At 36.5% G+C, this 24,014-nt stretch overlaps 2 protein-coding genes across 2 annotated transcripts; one reads left to right on the top strand and one right to left on the bottom strand.

The window, feature by feature from the left end:
- Positions 1–943: 943 nt before the first annotated feature.
- Positions 944–5,768, bottom strand: LOC146138763 (uncharacterized). Its single transcript, XM_083394673.1, has 3 exons — positions 5,735–5,768; positions 5,497–5,589; positions 944–4,182 (listed from the first exon to the last, which is right to left on the bottom strand). Exons 1-3 carry the CDS (start codon positions 5,766–5,768, stop codon positions 1,580–1,582), a joined length of 2,730 nt encoding a protein of 909 aa, XP_083250799.1. The 3' UTR covers positions 944–1,579.
- Positions 5,769–10,409: 4,641 nt separating this feature from the next.
- Positions 10,410–15,763, top strand: LOC146138764 (uncharacterized). The gene is made up of 3 exons (XM_083394674.1): positions 10,410–10,463; positions 11,612–11,726; positions 12,191–15,763. Exons 1-3 carry the CDS (start codon positions 10,410–10,412, stop codon positions 14,758–14,760), a joined length of 2,739 nt encoding a protein of 912 aa, XP_083250800.1. The 3' UTR covers positions 14,761–15,763.
- Positions 15,764–24,014: the final 8,251 nt, after the last annotated feature.

The following is a 24,014-nucleotide window of genomic DNA, read 5'->3' on the forward strand; positions in this document are numbered from 1 at the left end:
ACTGTTTGAACTCTAGACAGAGTCACCTCACTTAGTTGATATTGCTTGTTAAATATATTCAAAATGAAATCCCAGAACACAGAACATATAATAACGTGATTCAAGCCGCTAGCTAGTTTAGAATCCAAAGTGAAACGCTAATCCCGCTCGCTTCCTATGTTGGTCACACGTCAGTGGACACCGGTCACATGTATTGTGAGGTCATAGTCCTACAGTCTAGAGTTAGGGGTTATGCCTATGTTATGTAGTATCACTTTTTAGGGAAGTTCATGTGAATTGCCTTTAGTCAGTCCATGTTATTTGCAATACATTAGGTTGATAACAAACTTTGGCGCTGGTCTAGAATCCTACCACATTTTCGTCCGGGGTGTTTGGCTTAGGTGGGTCAAGTATTATTATTACATTTACAAACCCATATTTATTACTTCCTTGCAATTTCATTTTCAACAACTCGTTCGTTACCGTAAAAAGCAAATCTTAGAATTCCAGACCAGCGCTAAAACTTTTTTGTTTGCATAAAATTTGCTTTACAAATTCTCAATGCAACACAACAAAACTGGGCGCTCTTTCACTTATGTACGTGAAAAGTTATGCAAAAAAAAAAAAAAATAATACCGCATACCACAACGGATATTGTTTGGGTTAGGGTGCGGGTTAGCGTTTGGGTGAGGGTGGGTCAAGTAATATTATGTTTATACTTAATAATAACTTGACCCACCCTTAACCAAACGCTAACCCGCACCCTAACCCAAACAACATGTGTTGTGGTATGCGGCATTTGAAGAAAATTTTGTTTTGTATTAATTTTTACGTACAATAGTGAAAGAGCGCCCAAAACTGTATTATCTATAAATAAAACTGGTAAATACCTGTTTTTATAGCCAACGCAACACAATATTTGTCTAATATATTAGCATGATATTTTTCCAAAACAAGTGCAATAGATCAAGTTGTGCATACTCTTAATGCTGCGATGTAAAGATTTTATAACAATTGGTAGTAAGGAAAAACAACAATTTGCATATAAATTGATTTCTACTAGTTACCACTGAAAACAAAGCACAAAATTTAATAAAAAATAAAACAATTTCAAAATATAAGATCAGTTACACACAAAATGTAAATTTTCACATTTTATATAATAAGTTCATATTTTAGATTATTTAATACACTATGATTTCTTTCATAGAATAAAGTTCTTTAATCACAGTGTATTTTGTAACATGTGCCTTACTGCACAAATTAGTTATACCCAAAACACATAAATAATGTAGCTTTACCAATTATATTCTAATATTCTATACGGACACAATGTAACGATTCAAAGCAATAAATTGAATTTAAATGTAATTTGGGCAATTAGGACATGTAGCGCAAATTTATCATTTACCCACATTACTTATCTTGATTAAATACATGCTTATCAGATGTTTATAAAATACCAAAGGAAAAAAATAACAGTTTTGTTGACTGTGGTTTAATTTTATTAGTTGGGATTGGAAAAATTTTAAACTTAACTATGAAATACTTTACTCTCACAGCCTGCAATTGTCTGCCTATTTATTTGGACAGACAAACTCTATCTATCACCATTATCTAGTCTTTTAACTGCTTCAAGTTTTTGTTCAAGATGGGCAATAATATCTTTGGACATTTTTGTCTTGGATTTTAATGCTTTTTCGCAGCAAGTGATTACCTTCGGAACATGGCAAACTAAATTTCCAGCCAGTACAGCTCTAGCAAAATTGTGACAAATCCATCCATAGGACCTGATGTGTTCATCTTCTCTTACAAAATCCATTGCCTCCATAATCAAGAAAGCTGCTTTTGCCAATTTCCCTCGTGCAGCCCAATATTTGGCACAGTACACAATGCACTGGTTCCAGATTCCCCAGGCGGTGTTTTTTTTTGCTTCTTCATACAATTTGTTGCAATATTGGTCAGCTTCATCCAAGTTTAATTCAGGATCTAGTGCTACTAGTTTCGCATTTATGCGGACAATAGAACGATAGTGCCGCATTTTGTTGAAGGTTTGCTGTTTTACATCTTTTTTGATGCCATGTTCATACCATTCACATACAGGAGTTTGGTTGCCTAAGAGTTCATTGCAAACGTACCTTCTTGTTTCCTTTAGAATGCTCAACTTTCCATCTGAAATGTCATGCAAAGCTTTCAGCATTACATTGACCAGACTTGAAGCAGATAGATGAAGGAAAAGGCTTGCCACTGTTGTTTGTTTCAGCAGGGTATCACACATAGTGTATGTCAGTGTTGAAAACCACTTCGACTGTTCTCTCTTTTCTTTTGTGATTTTCCCGTTGTCATAAATGATAAGTCTGCTCATTGTGTGAAAAACTGAAGCAAACCTTTCTGTAAGCATCACCATAGAATATAGATCCTTGTTGAGGAAATAATTCTTGTTGGTATCGCGGAAGTTTTGCAATTTCGTTGAAGGTATCTGCAGGTTTAGCTCATCTGCTTTCTTTACATATTCCAGCATTTTTTCATCTGTAAGTGGTCTCATGAATTCAAACTCTTCATCACGAAAATGAAGCATAATGGACAAAAATATGTTATCGTTAAACTTACGTTCACTTAGTGTTTTTCCAGCTTTTATGCATGCTTCAACTATTGCCTTTGCTACACAGTTTGCCTCTGAATTTGTTGTTGATGGCTTTAACTGTTCAAGGGTGATGTTGAAACCTAGATCCCTAACCAAATCACATAGCAAGTTAAGACTCTGATTTAAATTACATTCAGCAGAAAAGACTTTTTCATCCGGAACTTGCTCATTACTCATGATAACGCCAATCACTTCGTACAAATGACTTGTGCAAAGTTTAAGAAGATAATCATCAGGGTTTATCATATTTTCATTGACCAAATTTTGGTACTGCTTAACAAGTGCTTGCATGTGTGGGACTATTGCTTTCATTGATTTTGAATGAACAGATCTTCTTAGATCTTTGTGGACAATACTGGCAAGAGCTTTTAATGTAGTTAGATAGGTAGGGTATAGCAAGTTGTCTTGCGCAATACGGCTTCTCACTGAACTGAAAACTACATCGTGAAATGTGATGGTTTTTGTTGAAGCATCACATTTACACAACGAGAAGTTCTGTGCATGTTCAATAAAACTTTCCATATCTCTTCTGCTTAAATATTTTGTCCGTTTAAGATCATGTTTTTCCTCATAAAAGTTTTGCAAAATTCGCTCAACTAAATCGTTCGGTATAGCACCATGATGACACAACGATAATGCTGAAAGAACCTTCCAATTTTTCACTTGATTTTCATTGTTATTCCATGGAAAAAGTACATTTGTAATTGCCTGGTAGAGATGCTTCATTTTCATTTTTTCAGCTGCCTTTGCTTCTTGGTCAATCACTAAAGGATAAATTTCATCATCTTGCAAATGCTCCAGGTAATCTTTGAAACTGTACGAACCCGCTTTCGTAGCTGCTACCACTGCTAAACCAAGTGGAGAGAAGCTTAGTTGTTCAACTATTTTTTTAGCTGCTTGCCTTTCTTCCTGTGAACTTTCGTCTGACAGCGTGAACATTTGCAATCCTTCCTCCATAGTAAATCCCTCTATGTTTTCTAGCTTGTACATTGGTAACCCATCACAGTTAACAATATTTTTAGATGTTGACGTTAGATAGACATGAAACTTCTTTTCAGAAACTGTTTTGTTAACACATTTAATGAAATCCTCAAGCAATGCTTTGTCATCCACTTTTGGATCTTCTATAATAAGGAGTAGTGGAATTTGAGTATTTTTTAAAAGTGAGACGTAATCTGTGGTGCGACCATCCTTCATGCTTTTAATGGCTGTTTCAAGACCAGTTTCACTGGGAAGTAATCTGTTGTTGTAGATAGCTTTCATAAATGATTTCAGCTGTTCTTTGATATTGTGGCACTTGTCACTACATGCAATGTGCCATTTTGCTACCAAACCTTTGTCGTCCGCTGGAAACTCTGCTGCTAACTTGCGAACTATTTCAGATTTTCCTGACCCTGGCATTCCGTAAAGGTGCAAGATAGACACAACTGTGTTGCCAACATATTCCTTAATCTTGTTGTAAGTACTGCTATTTATAAAGTTTGTAGTAGGTTGTTCAGTGTTGTTAATTGGTCTTGTTGGCGTTGGCGGTGTTGTTATCTCCCCTGAAGTAAGAGCACCTAAAGGTTTATGATGTTAAACAGTCAAAATAATTATGAATAAGTTCAGAAAAGGGGTCCTAGTCTAATTCAGGGGTGGTCAACCTTTTTGTTGTTCAAGCTCCACATTTTTACCTAATTCAGATGTGCAACAAACTTTAACCCCCTTTCAGTCCTAAAAAGATGGTAATTGTGCATATTGTAATTACCCTATATCAATGGTCTCCAACCTTTTTAATAAGCGACCCCAATTAAAATAAAATTAAATCAGAATTTACATTGCGACCCCATTTTTTCAGATAGGAATAAATTATATATAATATAAACACGAGCGAATATGTGTAAATTATTAACATTTCCAGAATATATGTGTACCAAAATGATTTCTTTTAGGTAGTTTTATATAAATTATGAATTTATATTTAGCACACGAACTAAAGCAAAAAAAGTAATTTGTTTTAACACTAAGTGCGATGGTTGCGCTTGTATAATGTCCACCTGTTTTTGAAAACGCGGCCCCACTTCGACTAAGCATAACGATTCTACTTCCAAGCGATTCACGATGTTTCTTTTTCAATATGCTCAGTGCGTTAAATTCCGTTAAACAAAGCCACGTGGTTGAAAACGGAAAGAGTGGTTAACTCACAAAAAAGAAAACAAAATACATAAATCGTACTAAAACAGTAGGAATATGATGAGTTATGGCGACCCCAGAATTTTAGGCGACCCCACTTGGGATCACGGCCCACAGGTTGGAGACCACTGCCGTATGTAGTACTATAATATAAATACACCAAGTCACAGTTGTTAAGCTTTTTAACATTATAGATTTTTAAGTTGAATAATTTATTTCAGTTGGTTATTTTCAAATGTGCCAAGATCAATAAATGAACACTGATCGCAAAGTTGATTAAAACATGATGATACTTTCAAGCGAGATAAACATATCTCACTTTAACTAGATTTTTGTTATATATTTTTATTTTTACTATTGCAGAGATGGTTGGGTTTTTGTGTATATGTTGCGCCAATTATGCAATAGGCCACTGTCAAACAGCTATACAAATAAAATTTATATTTTAGTGAGATATTTAACTAAAACTTTGCCACCTAACTATGTGTTTTTTTATTCGGCATTTACCTAGCCATCAACTTGGTTATCAAAATAAATAAAATTTTGAATTTTTTGCTAGATTTTCAGGTGCATTGAAGCATATCAGGATTGCATAATTTATAGAAAATCAATCTGCAGTATTTTTTTGGTATTTCAGATTTAAACTGTAAAACTTTGTCCATAAATTATTTAAGGGGATTACATACTAATAACATTTCTACCTGAGAAGTTGGTATTTGGTGGTATCACATTCAACTGTAGGCCTCTAATTGTTGAATTATGTATGTTGACTTCATTGGTGATTCCAGGTGTATCTGAAGTTTAACAAAATATTTTGAATGACATTGCAATTTAGAATTAACTGTAAGTTTATAGTTAATAAAACGATTCTTATATTCAATATATTAAACTAGGTATTGCTACATATTTTTTTTAATTTTACTAAAATGTGAAATTTACCTTCAATATTTATTGATTGGCTTGCTTCTGACATTTTGCCTTTATAATCGGTAAGATTTTTTTTTATCTTTATCTTCAGGCACCTGTTCTTGTTTTGCTTTGCAGTAGAAACTAATATCTAGCAATTGAAAACTTTGTCCTTGTATTGTTGAATCGCAAAAAAAATTGACAAAAGTTATTTTTTAACGGAGATTATTTTAATTAAGTTAAGTTAATGTTGTTAAATCACGAAATAACATTGACAAAAGGTATTTTTTACTGAATATTATTTTTAATTAAACCAAGTTATTGTGTTTCAGTTTTGAGTCCCATTTAAACAAACTACTTTAATATTTTAGTTGCAGCATTAGAAAAGTTCAAAGTAGAATTTCGCATTTTAAGGTATATTTATACCATACATATTGAAAAGTAACATACTTTCACGCTATATCTAGGGTGGCTTTTTGTGTCATAAAATTATTATACTACATTGCATTTTGTCACATTATTATCATTTTACTGCTTCATAGTTCTGTAGGTTTATGGCGTTTCAGGTTTCATGTTAGTCTATACTCATTTTAATCTAGTATTACAGCTTACCTGTGGTTGAACAAAGCAATACCGTAAAAAATAACTTCAAAGAATCTATTCATAACTTGTAATATGTTTTCATTATTTAATTTATACATAATGCCAGATTTTTACATGTTGAATTGGGATAAAGGTGTAATACAGTTAGATTCATTATTTTAGATTTGAAACATACTCTATAGCTAGGTATGTCTTCTACTTTGAACAACCCTATAACAAAGTGTCAACAATACTGCTTGTTTAAAAAGGTTAGCTTAAAATGATAGCAGCAGCTAAAAGTCCCATAGTGGCCATAAAATAATGTTGACTTGGTTTCTAAATATCTGAATACTACTTTATTAAAGTAAAGATTAAACTAGGAAGGTGACACAACACCAATTAAATACACTGCTGAACAATATGTGGAGAAACGACAACGGTGTACACAATAAAAACAACCTACACACATACACAATGAATCCATTGAATAACAACTGTTAAGTATACTAAGGATTGTCATGGGTACTTCCTTGTATTGTTCAGCGCCACAATGAAGAATGGTACTATTCAACGTTGTATACACACGCACACACACACACACACACACACACACACACACACACACACACACACACACACACACACACACACACACACACACACACACACACACACACACACACACACACACACACACACACACACACACACACACACACACACACACACACACACACACACACACACACACACACACACACACACACACACACACACACACACACACACACACACACACACACACACACACACACACACACACACACACACACACACACACACACACACACACACACACACACACACACACACACACACACACACACACACACACACACACACACACACACACACACACACACACACACACACACACACACACACACACACACACACACACACACACACACACACACACACACACACACACACACACACACACACACACACACACACACACACACACACACACACACACACACACACACACACACACACACACACACACACACACACACACACACACACACACACACACACACACACACACACACACACACACACACACACACACACACACACACACACACACACACACACACACACACACACACACACACACACACACACACACACACACACACACACACACACACACACACACACACACACACACACACACACACACACACACACACACACACACACACACACACACACACACACACACACACACACACACACACACACACACACACACACACACACACACACACACACACACACACACACACACACACACACACACACACACACACACACACACACACACACACACACACACACACACACACACACACACACACACACACACACACACACACACACACACACACACACACACACACACACACACACACACACACACACACACACACACACACACACACACACACACACACACACACACACACACACACACACACACACACACACACACACACACACACACACACACACACACACACACACACACACACACACACACACACACACACACACACACACACACACACACACACACACACACACACACACACACACACACACACACACACACACACACACACACACACACACACACACACACACACACACACACACACACACACACACACACACACACACACACACACACACACACACACACACACACACACACACACACACACACACACACACACACACACACACACACACACACACACACACACACACACACACACACACACACACACACACACACACACACACACACACACACACACACACACACACACACACACACACACACACACACACACACACACACACACACACACACACACACACACACACACACACACACACACACACACACACACACACACACACACACACACACACACACACACACACACACACACACACACACACACACACACACACACACACACACACACACACACACACACACACACACACACACACACACACACACACACACACACACACACACACACACACACACACACACACACACACACACACACACACACACACACACACACACACACACACACACACACACACACACACACACACACACACACACACACACACACACACACACACACACACACACACACACACACACACACACACACACACACACACACACACACACACACACACACACACACACACACACACACACACACACACACACACACACACACACACACACACACACACACACACACACACACACACACACACACACACACACACACACACACACACACACACACACACACACACACACACACACACACACACACACACACACACACACACACACACACACACACACACACACACACACACACACACACACACACACACACACACACACACACACACACACACACACACACACACACACACACACACACACACACACACACACACACACACACACACACACACACACACACACACACACACACACACACACACACACACACACACACACACACACACACACACACACACACACACACACACACACACACACACACACACACACACACACACACACACACACACACACACACACACACACACACACACACACACACACACACACACACACACACACACACACACACACACACACACACACACACACACACACACACACACACACACACACACACACACACACACACACACACACACACACACACACACACACACACACACACACACACACACACACACACACACACACACACACACACACACACACACACACACACACACACACACACACACACACACACACACACACACACACACACACACACACACACACACACACACACACACACACACACACACACACACACACACACACACACACACACACACACACACACACACACACACACACACACACACACACACACACACACACACACACACACACACACACACACACACACACACACACACACACACACACACACACACACACACACACACACACACACACACACACACACACACACACACACATACACATACACATACACATACACATACACATACACATACACATACACATACACATACACATACACATACACATACACATACACATACACATACACATACACATACACATACACATACACATACACATACACATACACATACACATACACATACACATACACATACACATACACATACACATACACATACACATACACATACACACATACACATACACAAACAATTACTCAAAAATAAAACTTTGAAAATAAAAAGAATGTTCTGTTTATATGCTTTGAAGTGAACTTAGTCATTATTTTTTTCTTGTTTCTATGTACTTAAAGTATATGGGCACTTAATGTCAAGTAGAGCCTATTAGCCTAATACTGTTCAAAGTTTCCTATAAGTTGACTGCTGAGAATTAGAGTTCAGCTAAAAGTTTTGTAGTTATGTTATTCACCACACTGTTTTATATATTAGTATGACTTTTGAAAAACAAGGCTGAGTGGAAAGTTTTTATCTAACTCAAGGCAGTAGAGTGAATCTTTTTTGCATATTTTTGACATTGATTGTGCTTGAGAAATCCCGCAACCTGCCACAGGTGATTATTATCCCTGTGATATTTGCTGCTGATTGCTCTTGAGTAGTATCGTTGGTCAAAAGCATGTTTAAGGTGATTCAATGTTTAACATGAAATTGAACATCTAGTTTATTTCCTGTTATATACTATGCATACTATTTAAAAACAGAGGTCGGCAACATTCGGCCTTAGGGATAACTTTTTCGAAACATCAGTTATTACCCTAATTAAAAAGCTATATCTTGTAGCTAGATTAATATACAGACTCTGAGTAACTTCTAATACAATCCATCTAAATGGTTTCGCTGAAAAATAAACTAGCAATCTTTTTGTTTTTTTGTTGTTCTTTTAGGTTTAATATTAAAACTTAACTGTCTGTGAACACAAATGGAAACTTATGATGGTGGGGAGGACAATCCGGATATTCGAGACATTGACATGGTACTTTTTCTTCTTACGGTTTAATAAAACTAATAACAATGTAGACTATTGCTTCCCAACCAGTGGGTGCGACTCATTGGCAGGTTGCGAAGCTATTTCAGGTGGGTTGCGAAGCATTTCTAAATGTTACAGTTTTCCATTATTCGGGAAAGTTTTGCATAATTGTTACGTAACATTTATGCAACAATATCACAAATACTTAACAATTAGATGTCTTGTGTCGCATTTACTATTTCAGTACGTATGTCAGTAGTAAAAATGCAGATTTTATTTAACTTTATTTGTTTGGCCATATCTCATTGTGGGTCGCACAAATAAGACTTGCATTAAAAGTGGGTCTCAAACTAAAAAAGGTTGGGAAGCACTGATCTGGACTATATCTATATGTCAGTGGTCTAATGCATGACCCCTTCTGCTTCCTTAAAACAATGGAAGATTTACAAATTTTTAAACTAGGCAAAATAATGTTGTGGTCCCTGCAACAATTAAACTAGTACTAATACCAAAAAAGACTTTTTTTTTTAAGTGCACAAGCTGTCAAATAAATTTTTACCCTTAACATTTAGTGTAAAAAGTGTGCTCAGTTCAGAGCTGCGGAGACATTTAAAAATAAATCTAGTTCAATCCTGAGTCCGACTGCCGGTTTTGACTCTTAAAAGTCTGTATTTTATCCATTTCTGTAACTAATTTAAGGTGGATTTTCAGCAAACCCCTCACAATGGTGTCATATAGACAACCACTCAAAAAACTTGGTTGGAAAAAACCCACCATATGCTATTCCATCTTTACAATTTACAGTTTGCAGCGATATCAGCTCAAAAATTTAGTACCGCACAATCACATGACGCGTTGGACTCGGGTCTCTGGTAGTTTTACGTGGTCTTAGTCCTGAGTCTGACTCCAGGAAAACAAACTGAATCCGTTGAGTCTTTAGTTTGACTGCACAGCCCTGACTCTGTTAAATCTTAAACGTTGTGTATAAGAAAATAAATTTTGAAATTGTTGTGCTGACTCCTTAAAACCACTGACCATAGAAGCCAAAAATAAAAATTAAGTAGAAATATATTTAATTTCCAAATCTCAAGCGCCCTTTTTGGTATAATAATATAATATAACATGCTAAAAATGTTTTTATATGTGAAATGCAGAGTGGAAATGTCACTGGACACGCGCAGAATGTGTACATCGGTTCAGAAGTTCATATGCATGTTACGCAAATATTCCAGCATCAAAACCTAAGTAATGCCAGCAACCTGCAACATGGTAAGTTGTTTGGATATTCTAGTAAGCTGCAATAACCTACAGATAAATTACTATTTTTATTTTTTTGTGTGTGAAAGGAATAGAAACTAAAAAAGAACTCAACACTGGCCTCTGACGCCGCCGATAGTAAATAAGGAAAATTATATCTGTTTTGTTTGATAATTTATATATGCTTTTAATAAGTTCTACTTAATGTTAATACAATTTTACCATCAATCCTTTTGCTAATTTGTTAAATTCATCAAAAAAGTTACCAGACTGGTATAATTCCAAAACAGTTTTTTTCTCAATGTAATTAGGCTGAACAAACAGGCCATTTTATTTAGAGAAACTGTTGGGGCAATTACCCCTCTTATATAATTCCAATACATTAACAAATAGTGGGAAAGTTATAAAAATAAGAAAATGCATTTATTCTAATTGTAAGTAGTTTAAGCTAAACAAACGGTCCATTTTATTTGCAGAAGCTGTTGGGACAATACAAATAGCCAGGCGAGCCATCGACAATGCTGGACAGCCCACGCAGGATTTCATAAACAGTTCTTCCTTTCAAAAAGTAAAACAACGTGTTAGTGACAGAATTGTGTCCATCTTGCATCTTTACGGAATCCCTGGTTCAGGAAAATCCGAGATTATTCGCAAGTTGGCCAAAGAATTTACTGCAGATGAAAATGGCTCAATCGCAAAATGGCATATTGAGTGTAGTGACAAAAGTCATAATATTAAAATGCAGCTTGAATCATTAGCCAATGCCCTGGGTTTAGTTCCTAGCCGTGAAGGTACAACTGCCATAGAATGCATGAAGTCTTGTCGTTCGAAGAATTTTTTAAAGATTTTGATCGAAGCCTGTATTCCGATACTAGTGATAGTTGAAGATCCACAAGAGGGAGACAAAGAGTTCTTGGAGGATTTTATTAAATGCGTCGATCAAATCGATTCCGATAGAAAGTTCCATGTCTATTTGACGTCACAGTCTAAAAGTATAATCAACTGCAACAGAATACCGAAGTATCAACAAGTCAACATCGAAGGTTTTACAATGGAGGAAGGTATGCAAATGTTAGGGGTGTCCGAACAAACTGCTGATGAAGAGAAACAAGCCGTCCAAAACATCATTTCAAGACTAAGTAAATCCCCTCTGGGCCTTAGAGTGGTAGCAGCAACAGCCGAGAAAAGTTCAATGAATTTCCAGCAATATGACAAGCTTTTACATGATGGTAAAACATTTCGGCATCTACTAAGGCGCGAATCTCTTGAGGCTGAAAAGTTAAACCAGCCGCATCTCTACAAAGCTATACTCATGCTACTGGGACCAGAAAGAACGGATGAAACCAACATTAGAAACTGGAAAGCTATCTCTGCACTGTCCTTATGCCACCATGGCTCGATTCCAACTGTTTTAGTGGCCAGAATTATGCAAAACATCCGCAATGGTGAACATGATTTAGATGAGACAAATTGCCTTAACACATTAGAAACCGATGATTTTCTGAACACTTACAAAGACTTTGGGTTGTGTAAAGTGGAATCTAATGGAAAAACGCAAACTTGTACGTTTCATGAAGCAGTGTTTGTTGCTGTAAGATCCTGCCAAGAAAACAACCGGATTCACGAGATGTACCCCGTTGCTGTTCAAGCCCTTGCCAGCCTTGTTCACAAAGATCTGAGAAGTTCAGATCAGGTGATGTTCATGAGAGGTGTAGTCCCACATATGCAGGCACTTCTGGACAAATATCAAACTTTCAATAAGGAAAACAAGTTGCCAACGGATGATCTACTTTTGTGTTTTTGTACAGGTCACCTGTATGAAGTGATTGGCACTGTGCTGAGCAATACAGAGGAGTCTAACGGAGAAAAAGCTTTCGCTAAAAAAAATCTGCAGCAGAGTATTCACATTCTATCACAAATCACTTCTAACTTTGGGTTTCATTTGGATAGCGCCGACTTATTAACAGTAAGGCAACTAAGCGAAGTATTAGATTTCGCTAATAAAATTGTGGACATGTGTATTAGCTGTGGAAACGCCTTGTTTCAAAAGGAAGGTTTTAAGCTTGAAAAATATTTATCAACTGTACTGCAGTTTGGTGAAATAGATTTTCTAACCAATTTAGACCCTGAAATTATGGGTTACATTAAACATGCATTGGAACTAAACCTAAAGGTGCCCCCTGAAAAACTTGCCGAGTTTCAACAGAAAAACAACAAAATGTTTCTGAACAAAGAGGATCTATATAAAACCTACTTGGTTGAGCGCTTTGTATCTGTTTTTCACTCGATTAGTCGCTTGATTTTATATAATCACAGCAAAATATCTACTGAAAATCGCCACAAATCAGTGTGGTTTTCCACCCTTGCTTTTCAGTTGTGTGAAAACTGCTGCCAAAAAACGGGTGTTTCTTTCCTTCTCGGACAGCTCACACAAAAAAGCTTAGTTGATATCTTCTTGAAATCACTAAAAGTGGACCCTCAAAAGGAAAAAACCTTAGGTGATGCGAAATCTATTCTATTGGCAAATAGGCCAACTGAAGGACAAAGCGCAACAAATTATTACGAGCATGGTTTAGTTAAGCAAATACAAGGCAATGCGTACACAGAAATGCATCATAACAGGTTTATTGTTCGCATCAACTGTAAGTTTCTATTAATTGGAGCTTACCAGGACCTTGAAGAGTCTACAGCATTCTGTAAAAAGTTAGAAAAACTATCACGAGAGAATCTGGAGCGGTGGCCAATATCTCTCAAGTGTCTAGTCGATTGCAGCAAGTTTTGGAGACTACAAAAGCAGTATCTGAAGGCAGCCGATGCAATTCTAGTGGCCTTACAGCATCAAAGTATGGAGCATGTAAGCGAAGTAACCTGGACCTACCCTTGGGCGTGCAAGAACTATGCTAGGATTGTCATTTGTGGAAAACTGCTGGAACACAAAGACCTTGCTGTCAAGAAATGCAAAGATGCCCTAAAAGAGGAACACCGGATATCAAAAATCTTGGTTGAACGCATTAAAAAATGCCTAGAAGAAATCGATAAACTATAATATCTTTAAAAAATTCTAAATACTTTTTAATCTTTTCTTGCCTTGTTTTGATTACATATTTTTCGCGGTACCTTATTGTGATTAATCCTGTATGTTATATCTTTAATGTAAGTTCACTGTCTATCTCTTATTGTAGCACTTCCTTTGTTATGAACTGTAACCAAACACTATGCCAGTCAATTTTAGACACTGCTACTTTAATTTTGACTTCGTTTTATGCTTTGTTACTTGTTAATGTTTGCTTCAATTCATTCAAATATTGTTTTGTATAAGGTTCTATAATTTTTTCATTCAAATATTGTTTTGTATAAGGTTCTATAAATTTTATATAAGGTTCTATAATGACCGTCTTTATTTTCATTCAAAGCAATTGTTTAATTTTTAGCCATTTTGCTCATTTTTATAATTATCATTAAAACTTGGGGTTAATTTTGCCCACTGTAGCTGTAGCGTATTTTGCAAGTTTTTATAAAGTGTTGATTCATTTCTTTTTGATGTTTGTATAACGTTTCTTCACCTTGTTTATAAAATATTTTCTGTGATATTTTTATGCTTCAACGTTTAAATGTATTGTGTGACATTAAACTAAAGTTTTTTGGATACTGCAGCTCAGTTAGTTTCTAATTAGTTTTTAAGTTCTGCCAAAAAGGATTAAGTAATGCCTAGTTCATCTTTCATCGGCCATTCCAAACTATTATAATTTTGTGCTTTAATTTCTTTCTTGTGTAATTCTCTCTGTCCTATTTACCTACATGTTCTGTAAAACTGGTTTTTAAACTGGGTTCCGTGACCTAAAGTTATACTAGCCGGACATTAAGCTCTTAAGGTTTTAATAAGAATGAGTGATTTACCCTCCTTGTACACAATAAGTAGGCTATAGTTCATTTTGTTAATTAGTAGTTAATGCTACATGATTTTTTATATCGTTTCTTGTTTAGAAAAATATGGCTCCTTTATTTTTTTAAGGAAGCATAATGGATCTGTGAGGTAAAACAGTTTTGAAAACCACTGCTACAGGACTATCTTTAAATTAGTGTGCAAATCCTCTCTTCTAGGTGCCATTATAAATTTACATTCAATTCGATTTAGCCTCCTTTCTTTCACAAAGATAAAATAAATTTCATGCATGTACTATGTATTGTGGTTCACTTAATTGTTTTAGGCCATGGGTTCTTTTTTCAGCTCGGACCCCTAAAATTTTTTTTTTTCAAAAGATTTAAAAAATGACGTCATAAATTTACGTCACAGTACAAATAGACTTCATAAATCCGCTGATTTCGGTTCAAAAACGTAAAAGTAAAATGGAGTCAAAATACATTCAGTGCAAAACCGTTTTATTTTTAATCAAACTGTTTTCTTTAAAAAAATGATTACTTCCTAAATATACTCTGATATTTCAAGTAGGTCTTTATGGACCCCCTTGAACTAGTTCACGGACCCCAAGGGGCCCCAGTTTAAGAACCCCTGTGTTAGGCTAGTATATACCCATCTGCCAAAAATTTCTAGTACCATTCAAAATTTGCAAACGAGGAACCTATTTTATTAATGTCGTGAGTGTATTGTTGGACTACAATCCAAACCGCATTTTAGACCACATTTCATGGCAAGTTTTTAGTCACAAACCTAACTTTATAGATCAAACTGTAGCAATAACATGGCTTTGTGGCAAAATTGCGTTAAAAAGAAGCCATGTAAAGCATAATATGTAAAGTGTCAACGTATACATTTTCAGCTTCTCATGAACCCAAACGTACAATCGCAAAAAAGCCGCGCTTGGTCATTTAAAAATCTTTGCGTTATTACTGGCAGGCCTATTAAATATTTAATGGAATTTTAACACGTCTTTCTACTTAAGGTAAACACGTAGTTCTGCAATCTGTTTGCTCCATTAAACAGATATCCTGTTAATTTACGCGGGCTGTGTTTTTTTTTGGCCGCCCTGCGCCGCCAGTTCAGTCATAAGAAATATCAGTTATATTATACTCCCCCCCCCCCCGAAAACTGTATTTTTTATCTATTTTAAGTATAATGCAAAAGAAATTTCGTGCTCCGCGAGAATCCATTTATGTTTATAGAATGTCTTACCTCATTTGGTTAAAAATCTTTTTTATCGCAACATTAAAAATAAAAGTTTGGGCAACTTAAACGATATAAAGACAATTTGCGCCTAGCACGAAACTGTAACACTGTTGTAGCTTTTGTTATAGAAAGTAACACCTGTTCAATCTAAAACCATAACAAAATAAACGAACTGTGTGGTGTTTATAAGCTTCCTTTTTTTTTTTTTTTTTTTTTTTTTTGAGGTCACGTTTAGATATAACTCTATGACGTTACAATTTTAGACGAAACTTAATGTGACGTTATCTCTGAAAAAAAATTTTTTTTCCCCCCAAAAAAAATCCTAGATCCCCGCCTGCAACACAACAGGCATTATTCGACTCTATCGCTTCCCTTCAAATCTGCGACCTTCTGAGATGAAATAAACTAAACGTACAATCAGTAGTCGACAATTCATACAAGATGCCCTACACGTCTGCGGAACATCGAAGAGCAGACAAACGAAATTTATTCACTCTACGGTTTACACTTATCAACCTGGTTGTCTCGAGTATGAAACACATAGGATAAAACAGGAGTGTCCAACTCAAACATACCGGCATGCCAATTTTTATCCTATATAACAGTGATTCTCAAACTGGGGTCCGCGGTCCTTTTGGGGTCCGCGAGACAATTTTCTGGGACCGCGAAGCTACTAACAAAAAATCAACACGGCGCTCCTGAAGAAGATAATTTTTGTGCCATAAAATTTTCAGGCAACTTACTTCTCCAAACCAAGCTCACTAGTTTTATTCATTCACTTCATTGCACGCTTTAAGTTGAATTGTCCATTATGACGTCATAGCGATGCGTTGTGCTAGTCAGAATTACGTTTTTACAGCTTGTTGCGCTGACACTGTAGGCGGAACAGTGTACGGTCACGGTTTAAAACTGTTCGTGGTTGCTAAACTCAAATAAAATGATTCATTAGAGGTTAACATTGCCGAGCTGATAGCAAAGAAGCAAGTGCATCCGTCTCATTGATACCATTATTTGTGTTTACAGTATTTGTGTATATTTTTAAGGGACCGTGAGCAATTAAAAAAAATTCTGGGTAACCTTTGCGTCATTTTTTACAAAAAAGTTTGCGAATCACTGCTATACTTTTTTCCGTGCCAAAGTTTGGTAACTAATTCTTTCTAATAATAAAAGCGTTTTTTTAGAAATAATAAAAACGTGTACTTAGCAGTGCGCATTACTGCATCTAAATGTCCGTCGGTGAGCTGACTTTTGCTTTTTGCTTCTTCACACCAATTATGTGAATGCTAGCCTCCACTACAATATAATGTTATAGTACGGTATTAGAAGTAATTATTAGTTGTCGCGATTGCCGCGATTATTTTGTATTGTGAATAAACAATGGCAATTTACTGTAGTATTTTTTGACTGTTGTCTGAATAACAAATTAAGTATTTTAGGGGTGATTGTGTGCCATTTTTTATTAGGTCGCGTGCCACATTTAGCACTCGTGCCGCTTGTTGAACACCCCTGGGATAAAACCAACGTAAGGATCGATAGGATGACTCACTACGATTCTTGCAATATTTAAGATTCACCCTGGCGTTTCGTGTGATTCTGTATATTTTAGATGCACTTTTGTGATTTTTTGTGTGTTTCTTTATGCTTTCGTCGATAGCAGGAAAAAACTCTGACGACCTTGTGCAAGAAATGCCTTACATGGTGTTGACTTTACTTTTGTTTACAACCGCGGCTTTTAGATTGAACATAACTATGTTTTGTATCAGTATTATGTCTGCCGATATCGTTGTTCAGTACGAGCCTAGAAAGGTTTAGTCACAGATTATAGGCTACACATCGTGTATATAAACGTTTCATTTTATACTCATTATTGAAATCAGGGCTGCGGAATCGGAGTTGGACCCGGGACTCGAGTAAGGCCATCATAAACTACCCGAGAACAGAGTCCGACGTGCGCATGCGCAGTGCCAAATTTCACAACTGATATTGCCGCCAATTTGAAATCGTTAAAGTGTAATAGCAAATGGTGGATTATTTTCCATCATGTACCTATAAGAGAACTGCTGAGCGCGCTGAGATTTTTATAGAGCGGCATCTCCGAAAGTTGTAACGTTACAAAGTTTACATTTTTACAGAGTTCTTGTATTGAATACACCTTTCCAGACACATTTTTGGCCAAGAAAAGTATAAAAAAGTTATTATTCATAAATATGAAAATAGTATTAATATTCAGCGATAGTCACCCTGTCGAGCCAACAAGTTCAAACAACGATACAAACAAAGTGTTGAGGCGCACTGAGGCCAAGTAAAATATAAATACACCAATTTTGTTTATTGACTTATTTTAGGGCGATTATTTTTTGACTTGTCAAAATATACACGTTAGGTCAAAATTTGTCGAAATTTTTTCATGTCAAAATCGAATAACAATGCACATAAATCGCTTAAAAAATAGAAAAAAAATAAAGTCAGGTTTTTCAAATTGGTCGTTCAGTTATTTTGAAATTTATCGTTCATTTTATCAAAAAAATTTAGTTTTGATATATGTTCAAAGTCATTTTAACCTATTATATCTTTGTTAGAGCAATATACGGTATAAAAAAACGCGTGATTAACGACGTCTAGCTCATTTAATTCAATGTATTTCTAACAGGTCAAAATTTTATCAAAATAAATTATTTTCAGGTCAAAAAATATTCGCCCTACTTATCATATATCGATAAATATTGTCAACAAAATGAACCATTCACCCAAACTTGGTACGACTGTTTATTTATACACATCATCTACAGTCTACACAGTTTAAATCTGAAATGCTGCGTTGTGGCTTTTTTAAAAGTGACATTTCCTTCCTTTTTGTTCCTTGATTCAAAAATTTGTATTACAAAAAATGATTTGTTTATCTACCCATTGGTTAATTAAAACGTGTGCTATGAGATTAGTTTGGAAAACAATATTACTGTTGTCACTGTGAGTGAGTCAACAGTATTAACCAGTCGTGCGTATCCCTAACAAACAGGGTATTCCCATTTTATCAGCGCAAAGTAAAGCTAAAAAATTAAACTGTAGAGCAAGACAGCAGTTGCCATGGAAGATAGTCAGCGATTCAGATTTTATAAAAATAAATTATTTCGATCAGTTTATGATTTGTGACACTCCTACAAAATCAATTGGAAAGTTTTTTAACAAAGCTGATATCTGTCCTACTGTCTGTCTGCCAAAGTGTGTAGTAGAGAAAGGCTAGTCGCCTTTCCCTATTGTAATAATAATCTACTACCGAAATCTCTAAAACATGGCAAAGGCAGTTACACCGAGTGTCGAACCTCTACCGATACTAACCCTTAATTGATATAGGGTGGAAAACGATATTTTTGATACAATATGTTTATGATTAAAGGATTTACTGGACAGTTAGCTGGACTTAGTTCTATTTTTAGTTATCATCGTAGGTAAATAGGATATGTTTTTATGCCAGGCAGTAAGGCGTAAAACTAGAAATGAAAAATATGGTGCTTCTAATGCAGTATAGGTGATATGTTTATATATATAATAACTGTTACTTTCCCTTGTAATTCACGAAGTTGCTGTGAAAGGCGAAAGCCTGAATGTTTTGCGAAGGCAAACAAAACCCCAAAATCAATTCTATGTAAAGCTAGATTTGGCTAAATGTTTTTGTAGCGCAGCACTGAATGTGCTTTACGTGGCCTTCTTATCGTTTGTTAATCTTTTTTCTTTGTTAATTCTTCCGTCAGGTTTTGGAATATACAGCGATAATTATCAGGTTTTTTTAGCATGACCATATTTTTACTAAACTGTACGAGTGATTTTAAGGGATTGCTCAATAGCCAGATAATAAAGATATAGCAACATAAGAAATACCAACAATTTTAGTTTGACATATTTGAAACCTGCATACTTTGAGCGACATTTTATTTCTGCCGAATTGCTTTTATATTTTATGAATAGGCTAATGTGTACTATACAAAATGCTTGTGCGTTGCATAGGTATTAGGGTATATTTACCATTTTGTTATATTTGGCATTACAAAATGTACAACCGTCCCCTTTTGGCGTTGTTCTTGAATGCAACGTATTTAAAGTTTTCAATAGTGTGTACTGTTACACCAAAGTTTCAGGACTCTCTACTTCACGGCCTGTCGGATACCTGAGCACTACACGAGACTTATTAGTGTTTTTATAATATAGGGCGATACGTGCAAACTGACATATAAAACATAAACAATATAAGGGCATAATAATATAAAGCGGCTAGCGGTTAAAATAGGGCGTAAACGACGACGATCTTAAAATGTGGTAATCTCAGTTTTGTCCAGCCAGACTGTCAACTATACCATAAAGCCTTTTTTTAAACTACATTTCATGCGAAAAAGGTGTAATGGCTACAGTAACGAAAGATAAAAAGGTGTTAGCAGCAAACGTAATTAGATCAGGTATAAACAGGTGAAGGGTGAGGTAAAGAGGCAAGAAAAGTTAAGTGAGTAACAACGCAATAGTAAAAATAAGGGGAAAACAACACACAACAAACGATGAAACATTTTGTGCAACATATACAATATATTTTCCCGTAAAAGAAGTAGCCGTATGCTCTATACAGATTGTGTGTTAACGAGTCGCTCACCCCCTTCATGTTGTTCGCATCTGATTAAAAATGCTGTTTCCTTCTGATGTGATTGAGTCACATTTAATGTACCTGAAAGTAATGCATTTTGCGGAAAAGTAGGCAGTAACTCTGACCTATTTGGAAAGCGAATAGGTCTACATGTAATCAAATCCGGTAAATTTATAAAATATATCATTCCTGAAATATATCAAGTATCCGACATTTCCAAAACACAATGTAATAGCCTGCGTTTACTTAAAACGATGTAAAAAATGTTTTCAAAACGTGGAACTTTTATAGTTTATATTAGTTAAATTTGTGCTCATTACTGCGTATTTTGAAAAGACCCAGCTACAGCTATTTCCTTATGTTTTGTTCGCCTACAAAGAGTTAAGTGCAAGGTAATGGGTCGCCAAAGCTGTTGTAACTACGCTGAGTAGTTGGGGGCCGCGATGAAAGGTGTAAAAACATTGGTGTAGAATTTCTGTGTAATGGCCACTGCAATACCTATGAACGCCAAGGTTAACACAACTGGCAGTTAACAAACACAACTGGCAGTTAACAACGGCGGTTTTATTTCGCCAACTTAAACTATCCCCGTCTGTTGATCAAGTAATGAATACTAAGCTCTCGCATTGATGTCAAACAAAGGGCTGGGCGGAACGTTTATTGTATAGTGTCATTTCGAGTCATAAAGGCACTCCGTTATAACCTGTGCCGGCACCACGAATTCGACTGACTGCATAACCTACACATCCGGGTTTTATAACCCTTTTTGAGCCACGAAACACTTAAAAATAATTTTTCGGACCACCAAAAAAAAAGGCATTGATAAAACACAGTCTACTTATCGTATGTTAACACAGTGAATTTCGACTGGTGTTGAGTGGAACACTTAAATCAATAAATATATTGCGCAACACCTGACGATCCTTCACGGAACACCAAAGAAAAATTAACTGACACATATACATAAGTTTAATTTCTATCTACAGTTGCCCATCACTTGAAAGAAAACAACTAATTTAACATTGTGTCAGCAAATTCTCGAAAATCAATTACACTTTACTGTTTTTTCAGGGCACTGTTGAGTATCCGAAACAGGTTTAGACAACTGAATTTCTGTAAATCAAAATGGCTGATGCGCCTACTGGAGGTGTTGGTGAGGATACAACTGTTCACTCGATTGATTTGGTAAGGTATTTTCTTTAAACATGTGAAGAATAAACGTAAAAAAAAAAAATTACCCCTGCAATAGTTTATCTAAATTATAACCTTGATAAACAAAATGTAAGAAGCCATGAAGCTGAGACCCCTTAATCACTGCTGTACATTGTGTCGTGCCACACCAGTTTAATTCAGTTTACTCAAGCTTAGAGTTAAAACCGGTATTTAAAAAAATAATTGTGAAAATTTGACATGTACCAAAAAAGTAATATTTAACGAAAAAGAGTGTAAGAAATAATTCGCATTGGCGAGAGTGCAAATTGAACCAGTCGGCTGCCTGGTTGGGTCTTTAGGTTTAGAATCTATCCACTTTCACTGGAGAATTACTTTAATGATATGGAAAAAAATAAATGTAGTTGAAAATCGAGTAGGCCGAAATAAATAAATTAAGTATAGGAGGCGGGGTGAATGTTCTTTCAATTAGCTGACAAGATATGAGCCTATACTGGCCGCGGCCACAAAACAAACACTATGTTTAACGCAGCGAACAAAGATACGGTGCGTGTCTGAGCACAATTGACTACCTTTTTAACGATTCAATACCTTCAAAACAACGCGCCTTGGTGAGAAATCGACCGGTTGGACACTCCAGCAAACAAAGGAAAAATGACTATCGTTTTTGCAGCTAAACGAACGAATAGAGCTTGTATTGTTGAGGGTTGCACGTACGCTAAATTAATACAATTTCTTAATTCAATTATTGCCGCAAAACCATAAATGAGAGGCAACGAAATGCCAGATTTAAAGAAATGTAAAATATACCCCAAACTCGGCAAAATTATACAAGGAAACGGGTCTCAAAAGGTTGTATATACTTAAAAGGGGGTTGTGTCAATAGTTAACAGTATCCGTGTTTGCTAACACACAGAGCACGTTGAACACCGAAGAACAACGCCGCGATGTTCACCTGTATCAAGGCTGCGAAGTTCATCAGTATCAAACAACTGTTAATGTCATTCAGCAAGGTAAAGAAAATAAAACTTTGAATTTGTTTGGTATCGCGACACTATAGGGTGCTCCGTATCCATCCCTGTTAAAATGTCACTCGAATCTACAGTTGTGTTCAGTGAAAAGCGTGACGTATATGTGCTGTGGAGGCAACGTACACCTAGTGCGAAAAAGCATTTCCGCCTTGTAGTTTACGTAATGGTACAATAAATATATTTGAAACAACAAACGAAATGTAATATGTACCCATATAGTGCCAGATCAGGGGTCGGCAACCTCTTTATTGTCGCGGGCCAAACCAAACTTAGCAAGGTCTCGTCGGAAATTTCCACAACAATTTTGTTATAAAAAATGTGGCTTTTAAACACTCTTAATCAGGGTC

The sequence above is a fragment of the Ascidiella aspersa genome, chromosome 7, assembly GCF_963924565.1.
Source record: "Ascidiella aspersa chromosome 7, kaAscAspe10.2, whole genome shotgun sequence".
Taxonomy (NCBI): domain Eukaryota; kingdom Metazoa; phylum Chordata; class Ascidiacea; order Phlebobranchia; family Ascidiidae; genus Ascidiella; species Ascidiella aspersa.

What these genes read in the sequence shown, in the direction of transcription:
- LOC146138763 (XM_083394673.1), bottom strand. Translation starts at nt 5,768, where the DNA reads ATGTCAGAAGCAAGCCAATCAATAAATATTGAAG. An exon ending in CCAATCAATAAATATTGAAG is followed by an intron (nt 5,590 to 5,734) that starts GTAAATTTCACA and finishes GTTAAACTTCAG; the next exon opens with ATACACCTGGAATCACCAAT. An exon ending in ACCAAATACCAACTTCTCAG is followed by an intron (nt 4,183 to 5,496) that starts GTAGAAATGTTA and finishes ATAAACCTTTAG; the next exon opens with GTGCTCTTACTTCAGGGGAG.
- LOC146138764 (XM_083394674.1), top strand. Translation starts at nt 10,410, where the DNA reads ATGGAAACTTATGATGGTGGGGAGGACAATCCGGATATTCGAGACATT. An exon ending in ATATTCGAGACATTGACATG is followed by an intron (nt 10,464 to 11,611) that starts GTACTTTTTCTT and finishes TGTGAAATGCAG; the next exon opens with AGTGGAAATGTCACTGGACA. An exon ending in TGCCAGCAACCTGCAACATG is followed by an intron (nt 11,727 to 12,190) that starts GTAAGTTGTTTG and finishes TTTTATTTGCAG; the next exon opens with AAGCTGTTGGGACAATACAA.